General features: G+C 42.6%; 1 protein-coding gene across 1 annotated transcript in view; it reads right to left on the minus strand.

The window, feature by feature from the left end:
• Positions 1-19,835, minus strand: part of CACNA2D3 (calcium voltage-gated channel auxiliary subunit alpha2delta 3) — a 776,451-nt gene that overhangs the window by 146,817 nt on the left and 609,799 nt on the right. The window contains exons 19-25 of the mRNA XM_074344645.1: positions 14,689-14,760; positions 14,371-14,432; positions 12,978-13,045; positions 8,963-9,008; positions 8,709-8,806; positions 6,589-6,682; positions 3,566-3,661 (exon numbers count right to left, since the gene is read on the minus strand). Of these exons, the coding sequence (XP_074200746.1) occupies positions 3,566-3,661; positions 6,589-6,682; positions 8,709-8,806; positions 8,963-9,008; positions 12,978-13,045; positions 14,371-14,432; positions 14,689-14,760 (536 nt within the window). The remainder of the gene's footprint in view (positions 1-3,565; positions 3,662-6,588; positions 6,683-8,708; positions 8,807-8,962; positions 9,009-12,977; positions 13,046-14,370; positions 14,433-14,688; positions 14,761-19,835) is intronic.

Below are 19,835 nucleotides of genomic sequence, written 5' to 3' on the forward strand. Positions count from 1 at the left end.
TCCACTCTAAGGGCATAGACCTTACTTTGTTGGCATTCCCCGGGCCTGGCATTCATCAGACACTCAATGTATGCTCACTGATCACAGGATAAATCAAGTCTCATATCCAGGTTAGAGCTTCTTGCTTATTGCAGACAAGTTGCTCTATCTTTCCTAAATAACATCTCTTATTTTTTTCAAATTCTTTTATCAATATGGCCACCTCTGCCCTATTAACACCCCTATGAAATTCTGTGCCACTAGAACTGTTCATAGTAGATCAAAAATGGCCTGACGTTGCTGCCTACATTTGTTTACTGACTCTGACTGACAGGATGATACTCCAGAAGTTAAAAGCTTTTTTTTTTTTTAATTGGCAAAAGCACTCTGCTCTCATTCAGAAGGCCAACTTTGGAGTTATGAGCAAGACTGAGAAAGCGCTGAGATCCCTGTGCTATTCAAAAAGCTGGCCTTAGGGAGCTTCAGGCTTGATGTGACAGATAAGCCCTGATTGGCCCTGCTGTATTCAGCGGTAATGTTTTTTGATCCTAAGATCATCAGGCTTCATAAATACTGAAAAGTGAGCTTTTTCATTTTTTTTTTTTTTGACATGAGGTGCTCCATAAAACTGACTTGGACAGGTATGTGAAGGAGACAATGCTGCGCAGCCCCAGGTGGGATGAGCAGCTGTGCCTTCCATGCTGGGCCACAGGCACAGTCACAGCATCAGCCCTACTCACCGGGGAGGTGGGTGTAACCACAGGGAGGAAGGCTCCCTTCCCATGCAGCAGTTAATGGTGCTACAGGAAGACCCTTTTCAGTCACAGTAGTGGGATAATAGCTTGGTGGGAAGGTATGAGGTGGTTCTCACTGACACTGATGGACACATTTAGGCAACAGGTCTAGGACACTGAGTGTTCCGTGTCTGCTGTCCAGGACCAGACCATGCTGGCACTTGGGGCAGCACACAGAAGCCACAGTGCTTGATTCCCATTAGCTCTAGTTAATGTGAGAAGCTCTGGTTGCCAGGAAACCTTGGGAGTCCCTGACAGCTACCAAGTAGTGATTCAGAAGAGAACAGGAAGGAGAGACCTGGTTCTCCAGAATCTCTGAAAATACCCTTTAGGAAAATAAATCCTTCTGGGTAAGAGGAAAGCCTACTTCTGGATGCTAGGGGCTGTTAACGGTGTTGTGTAAGACTGGTTGAGGTTTTAGGCAGAGCTGAATGACCCTGGGTGAGTTACTTGGGTCAGTTACTGAGTCTCTGAGCCCAACTTATTCATCTACAAAGTGGGAATAATATTACACTTATCATGATACTATCAGAATTACACAGCACTATGCGTAAAGGGCTATTTAAACTGAAAATGGCTCCACAACTATATGGGATATTAAAGCTCAGGGGTTTCTTTCATTCTCTGTGGTTCAAATGGGAGCTGTGCAGCACTCATCTCTTAGACTTAGGACTTGGGGGGAGAGCAGTCACTGTACTTTGGAAGCTGGTATCACTGGATGCTATGTGTGTGCTACATGTATTTCAAAAGGCCACACTGAAAGCACGAAATATATTGTTAATAATGGGGATGGTGGTGGGTTTCAGAGGCCATGAACTAAAATGTATCTACTTCCAAAAGCAGGTAGTGGGGATAGAAGCTGGAACCTCAGTGTAGAAGGCTGATGGGATAGTTAGCTCTAGGATGGGAACTTTATATCATCCAGAACTCTTCCCAACACTCTGAACTCTTCCTTGTATGTTCTCTTTTTTAAAAAAACATAGAAATTCTAAAAGTGGTGTAGCCCTGGCTAATAAAGTATATCCAAATAGTTGGGTCTCAATAAGGACCATTCATTGGAGAGGGTAGGCAGGTATAAGACTCTAACATAATAGAAGTTAAGGTGCCTCTATATGAATCAATGATGAGTTTCTTGAAGACAGGAATTATTTCATCCATTCAGATATCCAATGAGTACTTACTTTGGGTCACAGTAATGTCACAGGGACTAGAATTCATAGTTGTAGGTATTTTTAGCTTCCAAAAGCAGTTTTACATCCATAACTTTTCTGATGCTCACAGTTACCCAGGGATATCATTATCCTGCTTTTCTGATGCAATGAGTGAGGTGAGCCGGGTGCACATCCCAGAAGTCCTGAGTGTGGTCCTGCTGTCTTTCAAATCCCTTACAATCACCTAGCTATCAGACTAGTAAGGTGCCATGTTTTGTTGTTATTAGTGGTTTTCTTGTTGATTTGTTTTAATCTCAAAACATACAACAGCCTTCCTCTCTAAGCATTAGAAAGTCTATTCCTGTATCCCCTTACCTCTCCAGATCCTAAAAGGAGAGGGCGGTGATATGTAACCTGACACTTCTAGTCTTTCCTAGAAAAGTTGCCTTCTGGTAGAGTAATTATTTGGGGGTAAAGGGCTAAAGAGGGCTTGAAAAGAATCAAGTCACAATTACAGTCAACTTCATAAATGATACATTAGAGAAGTTGAGAAAGAAAGAGTTCTCAGATGGGAATTAAAAGCCAGTTCACAAAACATCCAAAAAAACCTGAATCTGCCATTTACAAGAATTCTTCTATGATCATATGGTTGGTGTCAGGGCCTCAGGATGCAAAGGCTTAATGGGACAGGAGCATCTCTTAATCAGGCCCTTGATGGGCCAAACCTTGTCAAATTGATGGCCACCCTGTGGCTTGGTTACTGCCCCCTGGTACTCTGAAGTTCAGGGTTTGGGAGGTTCCATAGTAACCTCTAGAATCACACACACACATACACTTTGCAAACCCTCTGAATTTCAGACTCCATTCATCCCTGCCCTAATAATGCCTCCTTCTTCAGAGAAAAGCAATTGAGAAAACTTATTAATGGGTTCAGGAAAGACTTCCCAAGCTCACAACAGCTCTTGTCAAACACCAATTTGAAGAATTAAAACCCTGTGGCTCTCTGAAGACTCAGGGGCTGAGCAGTGGTCTGAAGGGCATCTGGGTACTGACCTCAGTGACTGAGCCCACTGTCCATCTGAATCTCTTTGGAAACACAAGGAAACAGTATCAAACCCAAGGGCCACCAGAATGCCTGATCCTGGGTGTAGGGCTCTGCAGGCCTTCAGGCTCTGTACTGAGGCACAGAGGTTTACTCAAACTTAAACAAATAAACACCATGCTTGAAACACTGATTTGTGGACAGGCAGGAGTTCATCAGCAGAACTGCAGGACAGCTGAATGCCCCCAGCCATTTGTTAGGAGATGAGTGAGTTCTCCCTCTGGCTGCTCCCCTAGTAGCCACACCATTTCCAGAGACCTGAAATGACTCCCCAGGGCAGGAGAGGACTCCAGGACAGTGGACAGAAGCCAACAAGGGCAAAGAACACAGAGTTGTGGAAGGGCCAGCAACGGGCAGGTGAACACACACACACACACTGGGGTCCCCAAGGTAGAAGAGAGAGGAAGAATTTCAACAGGCTTGGGGTGGCCTGAATTTTGTTTCTGCTGAGGGTGGAATCAAGAAATGATACATGCTTCCTTTTCAATGTCCCATCTCAGGAGCTCCCTGAGCCCCCAAGAAGAAGCACACCTACTTACTGATTGGTGAGCTGCTCAGCCCCAACAAACAGGTTGATTCTTGAGAGGCCTGTGCGAGTGCCGAGGAAAGCTACCTCCACGCCCTTGTCGGAATTCCTGAAACAGAGCAGCAGACGTCAAGGGGATTCTGCCAGAGAGTAAGCAGATAATGGCTTCTGCATTTTAAGACTCATGGGTAGTTTTATGAAATAGTAGTTTTGAAACCTGAAGTTTTAGAAGAAACTATAGAAACACACACACACGCACGCACACAAGATGCAAACTCTTATTCCTTACAAATGTTTTCATGGTAATTCTTATCAGAAAAACTAAGAACTCCATGGCAAAAGGGAGCAGTGTGAGAAAATGCACCCCCAATGCTAAATAAACACTTTTCTCTCAAGATTCTGGGTGCAAGTTCAGAAAGAGTCAATTAACTTTAAGGAGAGGAAGAAAATCTTAGAGCTAGCTTTTTGCATTGATGCTACCAAGTCTACTCTTGGTCCTGAGACCATTATTGGAGTCTGCCATTAGCAAAAACAAGCAACAGAGCCATAAAGACTGTAGCATCCTACAGCTTGGAAATTGCTAGGATTTGAATTCTACACCATGTTGAGGGCACCAACTTGTAACTCCCACCAAAGCAGAGGCCTTCTCATCACCACCAACCCCAAAGGGATAAGGAAACGACTTCCACAAATCGCACTGCAGGATGCCATGCATAGGAACTCTAAGAATGGCCTTCGCAAAGGAACCTCATTTGACAATTCACTAAAGATTTTTTTTTCAATTTTCAAGGCAAATTTGATATGCCTGAACATATTCTTCAGGGTACTCTCAATGCATAGTTCTTCAAAAAAGCAAATGGTCTTTCCCTACACATACTTAATTTTACTCTACAATAAAAGAATGAAGAGATTACTGATTCTTGAGTTTGCTTCCCTGCCCATAGATGCTAGCAGCAATTTGACTGAAAGCTTTAGCCATGTTATCTTCAACACAAGATCATTTAGTTACTTGATATCTGATGGTTGTCAAAGTGGTCAATAATACCTTTAAGTATTTAAGGGGTGAATAATGCCAACACTATGCATTTGTTTCTGTTTGTAGCCTACACCAAATTGGAAAGCCAGGCTGTCCAATCAGTTACAGATGTGGACTACAAAGCAAGCTACCATTTTGGAAATCTTTAGCATCTGTTAGGGGTGAATTAGCCATCTTTGCACAAGATTTTGAGTTTCATAAGAACCTCAAAGAAACATTTCCACATCTACTAGAAAATGCAATCACAGGAAAGGCTTTAACTCTATCCAAGCCTCCCAGGGAATAAGATCCATGCAGATAAGCAGTCCAAGGATACCCCCAAATATATTGAGGGTGGTAATATCTTTAGGATTCCAGACTCACGTATTAAACTACCTACCTTACATCTATGCTTCGGAGTCATTTTCACCTTAAAATGTCTACAAAACAATTCTGGCCATGTCCAGTCCCAAACCTGCTCTTTCATTGTCTCCTGTCCTAGGAAATGGCACCACTATCTACCCAGGTATTCATGTCATAAATCTGAGAATGATCCTTGACAGCTCAACCTCCGTCCTCTCACACAGTGAACCCGTTACTAAGTCTTGGGGATCTTACTTCTGAAGCATGCCACAAGTGCATCCCTTCTCTTTGTGCTCACTGCCACTGCCTTGGTTCAAGAGGCAAATCCCCTGAAATGCTGTAGGAGTCTTTACTATTTTTCTTACCTTCATTACATTCTATTAACCGCATAGCAGTAGAGGGGTCTTCTTTTAAAATGCAAGTCTGATCATGTCATTCTTAAAATCTTAAAATGTCCTTCTTAAAATTCTTCAATGATTTTCCGATATTCTGAACATAAAATCCAGAATCCTTAACCTGATTCCCAAGGTCCTGAAACACTCAGCCCCACTACAGCTACATCTCCCAATATCTTCTAGCCTAATTGTTACATTTCAGCTCAGTTGGTCTTCTTTAAATTCCTCAAGTGTATCAAGTACTCTCTTGCCTCAGGGCCATTGCACATGCTGTTCCACTTCCCAGGATGCTCCCAGGGAACCCTCGAACTAGTCCTACTCAGAAAAGCCTTCCCTGTCCCTTATCTCTCCTCTAGATCTTGTTACAGTCTACATATCTAATTTTTCTTCAAATAATTATCACAATTCTTAATCATATAGTACACTATATGCCACAGGTATCGTGATGATGGATGATATCTGAGTTACCTCCATTTCACCAGCAACAAGCCCAGTACCTGGCATATAACAGACATGCAATCAGTATTTGATGAATGAATGAAAATGAGAACAGAATGAATGACAGATCTGATAGAAGAGAATGTACAAAAGGGAAGATAAAAGAAGGAAAGGAGCTAATAAAAAATGTAAAAGGGGAAAGAGCTGAATAATGTATAACATGAAGATATAAGGAAAATGAAATGAGATTTTTCTTATTTTTAATCATTAATAACCTACTTAAAATAGTAAAATAATAGTAATAATAATAAAGCTATATTAATAAGCTGCCAAAGCAGTTCTCGCCCTAGTCTTTGACAACAACTACCATTGCCGCCTCCCCCTACATCCTCCACTTCAGAAGTAAAACCACAGAGTTGTATCTGACACCCTAATGAAACAGAGCTCTCACTTCCCTGTCCTCCTCACAACCTAACCTGGCCCAGATTCCAAGTTCCCTCCTGACTGTGAAGTAGAGGGAGTCATGGCAGGGCAGGAAGCAAAACGCTCCTTCCGCCTCCCTCCCTCTCGGAAGTGTCACCCTACCTCAGCATACCGAATTTCATGTAATGTTAAAACTCAAACAAATTATATGTCAAACCCAGGAGCTTGCCATCCAAGCCAGAGCCGCTAATCTGCTCTAGCTCTTGTGGTTTGGAGCTTTGGGGAAAATTAAAGAACTTTAACACCAGGCTCCTAAAACAGTTTAGTTCTTTAAACCATAACCATATTTCGGACTGCTTGTGGGGAAATGGCCATGAAAAGGGGACACGTGCAACCACTTACTCAGATTTGTTGAGGGCAAGGCTGGTCCAATAGGCTTCAATGGGAGCACTCACCACGGCATCAAAAAGGACTTCTTGTATCAATTCTTTATCACCTGTTGGGAAGGACAGACTTGAAAAGATGGCTTTGGCTGGACCCCAAATCATAGCATAAGAGGCACTCACTGGGCTCCTTTTGCAATATCTGCAGGCTACTTCTCGTATGGAGTGTTGCTTTATGCATTAACCTCCTACCAGTTCAAAATATGAAACAGTTCTGACGCCTGATATACCAGTAATACAGGAGCCCCCAGCACATTTGGATGAGATAATAGTAAATTGAGAGTCTTGAATGACTCATGCTTCAGTTTTCTGCTTTTTCTCCCCATCTAGTAGTTCATGCCATAGACCAGCATGCCAACTCTGGGATTCAGAGATCAGAAGGCAGCACTCATCAGAAAGTTTGCTCTTTTCATCCCCACATCTGTCCTCTATCAGAATTCTCAATTCTTCAGGGCCCTGATCTCAATCTACTGTAAGAAGGGAAATGGCTATGATAGCTTAATATCTCCTGAGACTCTTTCTGCGTGATTCCCTCGAATTAAGAAGTTTTTTTTTTTTTCTTAAAGAGGGATATCTGTCGTTATCCAAAGGGATTCTTGATAGAGCCCTGTGGAAGAGGCTAAGGAATCAGGAGGCAATCATGAGTCTAGCAGCTTTATCACCTACAGCAGACTGGTCTTCACTGTGGCTGGTGCCCAACAAGACAGTGGAGCTTTTTTGTAAAAGCAAAAACCACAAACAACTCATCAATAAAAATAATGGATAAATTGAGATATAATTATATAGTGGATTGCTATATACTAATTCAAACAAATGCATCAGAGCTAAATGATCAACACAAATAAATCTCAAAAATGTAATGTATAATGAGTAAAATACAAGTTGTAGAATAATATGTATTATATCCATAAATCTTAATATACAAAATAATGAAAAGTACTGGCACATAGTACTTATGGATATATATATATAGTACATATATAGTGTATACATTGTATAAAATGCATGGGAATGATGAACAAATACAGGATGGTAATTCTCTCTGGGAGGGAAATGAGACTGCACAGGGACACTCGGGGTCTTCAACATTATCTGTAATGTTTCTTTGCTTAAAAAATATCTAAAGCAAATATGGCAAAACATTAAAATTTGACAAAGCTAGATGGTAAATGTAAGTGCTTTTTCATATTATCTCTACTTCTGTTTTTTAAATGTCACTCAAAAAGTCAAACAAAACGAATAATTGGGCTCATATGATGTCCATCTGATCCTTTCTCTACTAGAGCATATCCAGAAAAGTAAATCCATTCCATGAAGATGTGGTTTAGGAGCTGGATAACCACCTTCATCTCTCATAGGGCTGTTTGGTTATTGTATAAGATAACATATATAAAGAGCTTTTCATGTCACTGAATAAGTGATATCTGTTAGGGGTAGGGACAGGTGCCATCCTCACTTTGGTGAATCCCCTCATGCCCCAACTTTAGCTACTGGAATGAATTTGTGCCAGTCCAGGAACTGTTCTTAGACTTGGTGAGCATCAGGCCTGCCACTGCTCTCTCCCTGCCCCCAGCACAATCCAGTGGCCATTTCTGACTCACTGAGCTCCCTCAGAGGGCACTTGGTAGGAGGAGAGGCAGCAGACTGTATACTACAAGAGGCAACATGTCACAGTGGCAATCCCACTCTGGAGAGAACCAGAAGACCTAGATCACGACCTTGGATGAGACAAGCCCTATTTCCAGGCTTCATTTGTAAAATGGAAGAGCAGATATTGACAGTCCCTTCCCAAGTGTAACATTTTCATCCTACTCAGGTGCTTGACTAAATGGTTTGGTAGGGGGACAAATCCAACATGAAGGGTTAAACTGGGACTGGAGATTCTGAATGACTTCCCTCAATCCACATTCCTTCTCCTGTTTCTATAGGAAGCAGACATTTGGCTGGATTTAGTGTGACTGATCATCTCTGCCAAAGCAAAGCTTCCCTTGAAAACTCAAGGGAAGTATGGTTATGAGTTCATGCTCCACCCCCCAACCCAGGCCACGTGCACACAAGGGCATTTGAAAGCACACTTACATTGGAGCAGAGGTTCTTTGCCTTTGAGGTAGAGCTTAATAGCTTCTAATTGAGACAGATGACGGTGCTCTGGGTGTAGGTCAGTGTTGCAGTAGGACCTAGGAACATGATATGGCCTCAAACAGGAACATGTATATATTTATAGCACCTTCCTTTACCTTTAAGCCAGGGGAACTGGGCAAAGGAGGACAGGCAACTTGAAACCAAAGAGGGAAGAAAACAACAATGCTGAGGAAGGATTCTTCCATTCTTACCATTCATCTGCCAAGGACACATCAGGGTGTTCTAAGTCATGCAGGCCTAGAGGTCAAGGAGAAGGGCATCATGAGTAAGTACCATCCATGCAGGGCACTGAGCCCTCTCATCCTCTTTTGTGTTTCAGATGTTCTAAGGCAGGACCATTGTGGGGTGAAGGGTAGACATCAACCCCAAATATATCTGTCTGGGAAAAGGGACTCTGCACGTAGGAAACAAGTTTTCCTCCCAGGCAAAACCTTCCCCCTATTTCCACCTCACTCAGCCACCACTGCAACTTTCCCTGACCGAGTCTCCTAGGAAAGCCTCAACTCCATGAAGACAAATGATACACCAGTGAGTACTGGGAGAGAAGCTTGGCAGGATGGTAGAGACACTGACTTTGGAGCCCCTTAGAGCCCAGCTGGGAACTTGAGTGGGACTTAACTACTCTGTGATGTTAGCAGGTTGCTCTACTTTTCTAAATGTCAGTTTCTTTGTGTGCAAAACAGGAATAATAATAGTCCCTAACTGACAGGTGGTTGTGAGTGAAATTATAGGTTGAATGATGCAAGACTGCCAATACTCAACTGTTTTTGACCAGCAAAAATTTCCAGTTGTTACAGGATCCTAAGTAAAAAAAGAGTCATCAGTCTGGAAAGGTAGCTAGAAGAATTAAGGCTTTCAGGGAACTGGGGAGTTTTTATAGAATGCTCTAGACACCCTAACTCTGTGAAATCACTCTCTTTCCTTGCATCTTCATGTGACTTCATTTTGATGGGTCATCAGCAGCCATGCATTTCTGAGTGACAACCTCAGGAACTCTAATGATTAAGAATGTCAGTTTCCCAAATGCCCAACTATATCTTACTGCACCCAGGATTCCAGTGCCCTCCTCAAATACAAATGTATAAAATAAATAGCAAAATACTAGACCTATCGTCACATACTCCTGCTTGATTTTATAGGAAGTAGGGAATAAATTAGATAGAGTATCATCCTACATGGCCCAAGTGGGAATATCCTGGCTCCAACACCTACTGGTTGAACGATGTTGGGAGGGTCATTTCGACTCTTGGAGTTTTATACCAGTCAGAAGATGTTCACGGACTGCACGAGAAGGTTGTGTGGAATTAGTCCCTGGGATAACACATGCATCCATCCTTTCTTCCCTTTCTCTCTCTCCTTCCCTCTCTCTTTCCCTGCCAGCCTCCCTCTATCCCTCCCACTCACTCTCCCTCCCTCCCTCCTATTTTTCCTTCCACTTATTTACTGAGCATCAACTATGTGCCAGGTACTATTCTAGGCCCTGAGAATATAGCAGTGACCAAGACAAAAATCATTGTTGCCCTCATGGTATTTACTTTTTAGTGGCAGAATAGAGATAAGTAAATAAAATTAAAATACAGAGCCTATCAGTAGTGAGGGCTACAAAGTAAGAGAGAGAATGAGGCAAGGAGAGGGAGTATCAAGAAATGGGGAGGGACGAGAGAGTGTCAGTATCAACTGTGGGAGTCAGAGATGCTTCATTGAGAAAGTGACTCTAAGCAAAGACCTGGAGGGGGTGAGGGAGCGAGACACGTAGATAATTAAGGAGAGGACGTAACCAGTGCAGAGGCCCTGAGCTGGGATCTCACCTTCCTGGAATATGGGATTCATGATATCAATTCTATCTATTTTTCAAGTTTCACTTCTCATCAGTCTTCACCCACAAAGCCCTCTCTGCCCCTAGGATCTATTGATGAGACTCTGAAGGGAAGATCTTTTTGACTGCTTCCTGCCTGAGTTCCTAGGCGACCAAGGAAATCTGATTGTTCTCTAATTCTCTCACCTCCCATTTTGATCCTTCTGACAAAATCACATCTACTGTTGATTGACAATGCTGACAATAATGATATAAGCTCTAATTTACTGAACAATTACTGTGTATAATATATATAAAGAGAGAAATTGTCAAGCAGATTCAGAAGGGAAACGATTCCAGCAGGTAGAACTACAGCCCACATGTTCAACCTCAGAAGCAACTCCTTACATTTTGAGCAAAATCTGCCCGTTCACCATCTTTGTAATACCTGCTATTGACAAGTTAGGTTGAAAATTCCTGTATTTCTGTGGGACAGCAGTCCTTATGGAAGATCCTTCAGTAGTGTGGTTGCCATCCCCAAGAAACTCCTGCCTTCTTCAACAACACAGCAGAACAGTAATCACGCCTCTGCCTTGACGGATGACAAGTCCTCTACTAGTTAGCCTAGGGGAAGCAGCGTTCCTAGGCTCTGTCACTCAGCAAAGTTGGCAAGCTTGTAAGCCCTCTTATTTACAGAGGACCAACAGAGAGAGGAAGATCTGACCTCCTTTGTGTGATAATCAGACACTTGCCCCGTTGCTGAGGATTCAAACTAATTTCTTGCACGGTGGGTGCTGTTAACTCTGAAATTTTCTCTATGTGAGCTCTTAGCCTAACTAAAGATGATAATGACTGAAAAAATGAAGAAATTGTCTGGAACACAATGTAAACAACTCTGTGTGTGTGTGAGGGTGAGAGAGAGAGGTGGGGGTTGGGGGAAGAGGAAGGGGAAGAGAGAGAGAGAGAACGAAGGAGCGGCAGGCCCATGAACTGAGGATTGACTAAAGGAATGAACACAACAGAGGCAAATAATCCATTAATAATCTCTCCTATTGTTCTGATCATGAGTTATTTCCCCAGCTTGACCTCAGATGCCTTAGATGTGAATTATATGTCTTCACAAGCAATGACATCCACAGAGCCACACATGGCTCATGAAGCCAGAAAATTAAAGAAGTTAAAATAAAAATTGATCCCTGAGAATACATCCTGTTGAGCATGTTGCCCAAATCACAAAGTTGCCTGTTGTCTCTCGCCTGTCTCTGGGAAGAGGGAGCACATGATTGATTAGCTCTGTGGTAGGCACTCTGCCCAGGTCATGACGACCCCCTTTGCTCTCCTTCCGGTTGCTTAAAATCTCACCATCCGTTGGGAGAGAAAAACCAATGCCTATGAGACAATGCAGGGATACTCAGCATAGACCAGAAGGCCATCTATAGAACCTGGCATCTCAGGGACCTCCAGTCTCATCCTTTATTCTCCACTACATCATAGGAGGGAACCACAAGGCAGTCCAGATTCTGGAAGTTCACCACACTCATCTGTAACCAGCTCTAACCATTTAAAACCTGGCCTGTAACTGACCTTGTTGCTCTTGGCCATATTTCCTGAGGATACCCACAAAGAGCACTGGTCTGGTCCAACTCCTTCTCTGAGATGCAAAATCTAACACTAAGGTTGGGCAAGTGACTTACTCAAGGCCACTCTGAGACTAAAGCTTTTCAGAGGCCAGGTCCACCCCTCCCTGTGAGCTGGTGATGCTGGGAAAGATAACTTCTCTGAGCTACTAGGTTTAGGGGAGATAAAAAGGATGGGATCGGTGTGACAGCAGTTTTAAGGTTTAAAAAGCTGTAACAACTGTTACCATTTATTGGGAGTTTCCAGCGTGCTGGTGCTTTATGAATAGAAGATATGGGAATCTCAAGGTGCTACTCATTCCTTCTGACTTAGATAAATCATCTCAATGAGCACATTCCCCTTGGACCCAGGCTACCTTGAAACACAAGTGAAATTTGTGGCTTAACTACGTAGGAGACTAAGGCTCTCATACCTTTGTTTTCTTTTTCCACTTCCTGGGCTTAAGTTTTTACACTAATTTATATTTTTCTTGGTACTGAATTCTACATATGAGAATAATACAGTTGGTGGATGGATGATTCCTATGAGTTGCCTTAACAACTTTGTGGATGAAAGTAGAATATAAATAAATGAAATCATAAGGAGAGCCACCACTAGTTGGGATTCTCACCATTCTGCAATAGGTAACATCGGGTGGGTAATTAGTTGACTCAAATGTCCAGGGATTGGACAGAGGGTTGGACAGATAAGCAAATTCTTCAGCTAACCCAATGGCTGGCTGCAGGGCTTTCTTCCCACACGAAAGGATAAGACGAATGAAGGCAGCATCTTACCTTCTTCGATGGTTACGTTGCCTCGGAAGAAATATTTCCCATGGCCTCTGGAGAGCGCCACACCTAAACTGTGCAGAGAAACAAAGCAGACCTTGAAATCCATGACATTGACTGGAATAGACTTGCCGGCTAACTTTTTATTTTCCATTTTCGCATTTCCATTTCATGTTCTGCAAACAATTTCTTCCAATAGTTAACTTTCAAAACCCCACAGTTCATAGTTGGTGTTGGTCTTTCTTAGGCTCAATCAGCTGCTTCAAATTCAATCAGCTGTAATTTCTGACCAGCAGCAATGGGTGACTTCCTGTGTTTTTAAAGAGGTGTGGCAAACTGCTACAAGCCCTTCCAGCAAGCCCTTCTCTTCGATGTGCTTGCAAGGGCTGCATGCCCTGCTCTTACTACTACCTTATGCCAGGTGGGACTAGGAAAATTACAACGGCAAAAACGAACACTTCCACTATCACTTGAGTGTAGCCTCGTGGTTGTTCTTGCCCAAACTTCTCCCTAGTCTGGTAGATTTTTCACACTCTCAAAAGTCTTGATTTAAGCTCTTTTCTGTTTGTGCCTAAAGTTAGAGAATATGTTTTGAAAACATAGTCTCTTCATTTGGCAAACCCACTTGGTAGTCGTGTGTTACCTTGATTGCTCTGGTTCCAAATGGAATCCACCCATGATCCTTGGCAGTATATGACAACGATGCCATATTTAAGATTAATCTACAGTTACTACATTTTTTTTCTCCTTAGCTCTGTGAGGTACCAGTTCAGGAACATAAAGAAGCCCCACTAAAATAATTTTTTACAAAAAGCATTATCACACTAAGTTAACAGTAGCAGGAGACTTTAGAATGCCACATACGCATCTGAAGGCAGGCCAGAGGGCAAAGGCATTTTTCAGAACTGTTACAAAGAGAAATAACAGGATTCAAAGGCAGACAAGCACAGAAGGACAGTTCAGAGAAATTAAAACAGAAACACAACATGTAGGGATGGATATGCTACCTCCAAGTTGGAAGATTGCTTTTTGATTATGGAAATAAAAGGCGAAATGGAACTCACTAGGCAGTAAGTTAGATGGTTAAGGACCCTGGGTAACCCTCTGAATTTGTCTCTCTACCCTTAGCTGGAACCCCGCCCCAAGCTTATTTGCTTGATAATGGGATGCAGAACCATGACAAATTGAGTGAGTTCTCCTAGGTGAGCCTGAACCATCTTCCCCCTTCTGGAAAACAAAAACAAAAGCAGCCTGGGAAAAGCCCCTTCCTCACTCTTTCCAGCCTTTCGGCAGGGTGTTTGGTTATCTTCAGATGATGAGCTCTGAGAGCGTCAGCAGGTTTTGTACAAACACAACTGATGGGTCTGATGGAATGTCCATGTATTATGGTCAGCTCTACCTGAAAGGAGTACCCTTGATGTCTGTATAATAGTAGTCATTTGTCATCACCAAAACCCGTTTCTAGATTGAAAAAAAAAAGTTGTAGAGAAAAGAAAACATAGTTAGTCTGCTAGGTGAAGTTTTCAGAAATAAATAAAAATAAATGGACACACTATGATTAGGTTAACAGTACTACATGAATCTTGTTTGAGATAAGTAAAGACAAGAGAAAAATGATCTCAGAGAAAGATATTTATTCCAGATAGACCTTTCAAAGCTAATTTTTCACAGAGGTTTGTTTTAAATTAAGCAGCAAGAATGTTTGAGAAAAATGTACCCCTTTGTCCACTGTCTTCTTCACCTCCATGGAAAACTTCCCAGTCTTTCTATTCACCATGGCATTTCTTAGCTAAAATGATAAAAGGAAATAGGGGTTAGTTCTGCCCTGGGTTACCATATTGCCTTCCACCCTCCAGCTTGGGAGCACATTTGGTGGCTTGTGGCTGACAGGGCCGGACTACTTCCCTGCAGAATCTGGGGTACTTTTGCAGTAAGTCTGCTTACTGCACTCAGACCTCTAAAACGGACTTCGGAAAAATAAACATCCAACTGCTTTCATCCAGAGAGAGAGGCTAACAACAATAAATAAACGACCTCTAACTTCAATTTGAGGTGCTCCTGTAAACCTCAGAGCAACAATGACAACAACAACAACAACAAAAAAGTCTGTGTGACATTGATGCATCCTGAGAGGCAGAGAACGAATGCCCAAACAACGCTTTAACACTCAAGAAGCAAGAACTTCTCAAGGGATACGTTACATTTTCGAAAGGGTACTGGTTTGTCATGGAGAAATCATTTTTCAAAACATAATCAAGTTAGAGATGTTTTCCTACACAGTAGTTTTTTTGTTGTTTTCTTTTCTTTAAAAAAAGGCCAACCATTTGGAAGACAGGGATTAGCTTCTCATAGCATGAATCATCTTCAAATACTCTCCTAGAAATCTGGGCCAAAGAAAGGCCTCTCTGAGGCTGACGGGCAGTGAACAGGGCCGTCCTGTATCTGAGTTTTGGAGGTCCCATCTGGGAACAGTGAGCCTCCCTCCCTTCCCCTACCCCTGGCTGATCTCTGCTAATTACTTGTGGCCCTTCCGTGAGTTCAGAGAAGGACAGCAGACACAGTGATGAAAGATGTGCTGTCGTGGGCACCAACAGGAGACGACGGGAAGGCCATTTAATGAAATAGGAGCAAATGCTGACATGCCACAGCCTGTCAGGAACGGCTCTCTCCCAGCCCCACGGCTTGGTTTTTTAAAATTCTTTCCCCTCTCTTCTCCTTTGAGGAGATTGAATAAGATCTGGCCGATAGAGAACTGCAGTGCTTGCAAGCAACCTAAATTTGATGCGGGGCTGTCTAGATTTAGGTTCACATTCCCATCTTCTGTGAGAGAGAGTAAAAGCATAATTTTTAGCTGGAGGCATGTATAAAATAAAACATATATTTTACTCTAGATATTTTTTAACAACACATAATGGGCATTTCTGGAAATATTTTCCCATTTTAACTTTTGTGGTTTTGGATGGGGAGAGCTGGTCCTAATTAAGTCTACTTTCTAACTCTTAAGAACGGCTCGATTTATCTTTGACATGGTTTTCATTTTTCCTCTTTCTGGTGCCTGCCTAAAGCCATTTGGGACCTTCCCCTCTCACATTCCCCAGGCAAGTCAGAGATTAGGTAAGCTTCTCCACGCCTCCGTGCCACCCCACCCCCAACTCCCAGTAGCACAGAACAATCAGCATCAGGGCTGGGAGGGTCCAAGGCCAAGGGAACTGATGCTTTTAGGAGGCAGACTCCTTGATGCTTAGTCTAGCCTTTCCTCTTCCTCAGTTATAATGGAAATAGATTACACTTATTGAACACCTACTTGTGAGGCATCAGAAGTGGACTCTGAGGTCAGAGCTTTGTGATCTTAAACAAATCACTTACCCTCTCTGTTTCTTTCTCTACAAAATGGAACTAATGACAGCACCCATCTCATCAAGTTGTAGTGGGATTTAGATGAGCTAATATGTAGAAGAGTGCCTGGTACACCCTAAGCATTCAGCAGTGCTAGCTGTCCTCCATCATCATCCTCACCAGCATCATCATCATCTCCATTATCATCCTCTTCCCTTTTCTTTGCTGTCAGACCCCTTTCAATAGCTTAGCGTCCTAGGACTCAAACTCGAGTTTGCTTGACACAGATGTCCAGGCTCTAAATCAATGTTTTTCAAACATTTTTGACTGTGAGCCACATAAGAAATACTTCTTGCTCTGATGGTACCTTCTGATGCCTCCCATTTTAATAGATTTCATTGCTTTTCATTACTGCTCATGGATAACTAAATGGGTTTTCTAACCTCCCTCGAAATCCCAGGTTAAAAACTGCTGCTTTTAACTACCTATGGGTTGTCACAGACTGAAAAAGAAAAGGATATCAAGTTTCAGTTTTTACCAATGACACATACCACTGTACTGTGACCTCTCTGTGGTCCAGTTTCTTCATCTTTCATTCATCCCATCAAAAGTGTTACTAAGTGAGGATTTTTAGACCCTGTCAGGTGCTGTATAAACTACTGATCAGATTCTTATGAAGTTTGGATAAACTGATAGATACTGTTTACTGCACTCTCACTGTGTGCCACACACAGGTTTTAGTTTGGAGGGGGGGTAATTAGGTTTATTAATTAATTAATTTTTTTAATGGAGGTACTGGGGATTGAATCCAGGACCCCATGTATGCTAGGCATGCACTCTCCCACTGAGCTATACCCTCCCTCCCAGACACAGGTTTTAAATCCCTCAAAATCATGTCATAAGATACCATAATTATTCCTGTTTTACTGATGTGGAAACCGAGGCACAAAGTTAGGAAACTTGCCTAATGTCCCACAGGCTCTCGAACCACTAAGCCCATGCTGTTACTTCTGTTTCCCAAATCAGGAGAAAAAGTATTTGAACAAATATAAAGCATTAATATAAAATTATATAGCATTAATATAAAAATAATGTATTTTTATTTCTGGATTTTTTTTAGTCAAAGAAAAGGTTTTAAACTTAATCATGCGACAGTCTCCTCAGGTTTTAGCTTCCTAGGAGGTTCTCTTACAAGCCCTAAGCAAGTGGTCTGGGGCTGAAGATGGTTTTCTGTTCTCATTGCTAGAAGAGGGAAGGGGGCTTGATGCTTTTTCAATAGACTTCCCAGTAAGAATACAGCATTGTGAGGCTGGAGCAGTAGAGAAATGTCACTTTTTCATCTGAGGAGACTGAGTTTTGAGAAGGGGAGCAATTTGCCCTAAACCCTATGGTAAATCAGTGGCATCACACCCTCCCCACCAGTGTGTAGCTTCCAAGATGGCAGAGGTACCCAGGGTAGAGAGGAGAGTGGTGGGGAGTAGCAATGCCATCCCCACCATGCAGGAAGGGAGTGACTGACAGTGCTGCTCAGAGCTGCCCCCATACTCCTTGAACTTGTTGTTACATGGATTATAGCAATGAGCAACTGGAGAAGTGAAAATGGCAACTTAAACAAAGGCAAATTAAACTCTCAGTGATAGACCTTTATTTTTCCCTATCAGATATCAAACATCAGCACATGTGGTAATGCAGTGAACATGAAAACAGCTTTCACTGCAGTGCAGTTGATAAAACAAAGGTCAAACCTCTTCAAGCTGAAAATAGTAATCTGGAGGCTGTGATCAGGCTCCCCTGTCTCTGGGAACCACCTACCTTCCCCTGGGCCCTACGTGATCCAGGTCAGATGTACTTCCCTGGGGCTGCCAGTGAGTCTCTCTTGTCTGCATGCCGACGCTGAAGCAGCTTTGCTGGCCACTCAAAGAACCCACTTGTAACAACGATGTTACAAGCTGGGAGTCACACTTCGGTTCCACTCTGAGCCTGCAGCTCTTCCTCTGATATTAGATCTCCTTAAGGAAGCTTTCCCCCAGAGAGTCACTGATCACTCTAGGTTTCGTGTGTGATATCTGGTTCCCCTAATGCTGGTTTGTTATCTGCATCAGAACACAAGCCTCACCTTTCACGGTGCATAGGAGGCATGAAGTTCAGGCCCCCAGTGATATGCAATCCTGGCCAAGCCAACAGATTAAGGGTAAGGGAGAGCAGTGGATAAACAGATCTGTCCTTTGCAAGCAAACCTTCAACCAGAATATGAAGACAGACCCGGGCACAGAGCACTTAAATAACAAAATCCTCCTCTCTCTTTCTTTCTCTCTCTCTCTCTCTCTGCTTTGGTCTGGGCTCTCAGGTGGGCTGAGCTTGGTTTGGGGACCAAGGTCTCAAGCATGAGCTGCAGAGACACTGGAATAGGTGTGAAGAAGCACAAAGTAAGCGGCCAAAGGTCTCAGAAATATGCCCCAGAAGAAAAGGTTTATAGGGCTTTGGAAGGAAAAGACTCAGAGGAAATTTCCACCAGAGTGATCTTAGGTAAGAAGAAATGTAAGTTGACTGGAGGGAGTAGAAAAAGGGCTTACACTGCAACAGAGGGATTTCAGATGGACTCAAGGCAGAATCTGATTTGCAACACCACCCTATAGCAAACGCTATGGCCAGTGTTTCTTTAGCATATACATGCAAGACATTGCCCATCTTCCCTGCACCCCTCAGGGGAGAATAATATACCTACTCTGAGGCACTGATACAGAGTCTTCAAGGACTCGTGGACACAAAATCTCTTTCTAAGGCATAGCGAAGTGGTCAAGAGCTTTGGGGTCAGGCTGCCTGGGTTGGAATCCAAGCTGTGTGCCCATGGACCATTACAGCAATTCTCTGCCTCAATTTCATTACCTCTAAAATGAGGACAGCAATAACACCTACTTTGTAGGATTGTTGTGAGAAATCAACAAGTCCATCGACACATAGCACTTAGAATAATGCTGGCATGCAGGAAGAGTTCAACGTCTGGTAATTATTATTTTTTATATTAGGTTTTTTTCTGATTATAGAAATAATCATGTTCAATGTGGAAAGTTTGGGAATGACTGAAAGGTGACAGGAATAAGAAGAAAAATCATCTTTAATTCCTTCAGCCATCTCTGGGAGTTTATAACCAAAGGCTAAGCACCATTTTTAAAGATATTTTTTCCTTCCCAGAACTGATCAACACCAGTCATTCACACTGAGCTATGCGTGTCTTGGGGTCCTTTCTAGGCTCATGGGTCCCCCAAAGATCTGACTTACTCATTGTACGGTTGATGTGAGGCCTATCTTGGAGCCTGGGCCAGAAGTCCCAGTCATCCATCACTAAATGGTTTCTAATTTTTCTCTTTTTAAAAAAAGTTCATTTTAGCTAGTCTATTTTGCATGTGTTTTAATAGCATATATGACCTTCACATCTTTTTTTGGAAGTACACAGGGTCTATTTTATAAATGTGGTCATTAAATTCAGTAAGAGACCAGTTGCCAAAAGAAGTAAGATGCTCCTTCCAA

The sequence above is a fragment of the Camelus bactrianus genome, chromosome 17 (genome assembly GCF_048773025.1).
Source record: "Camelus bactrianus isolate YW-2024 breed Bactrian camel chromosome 17, ASM4877302v1, whole genome shotgun sequence".
Lineage (NCBI taxonomy): Eukaryota > Metazoa > Chordata > Mammalia > Artiodactyla > Camelidae > Camelus > Camelus bactrianus.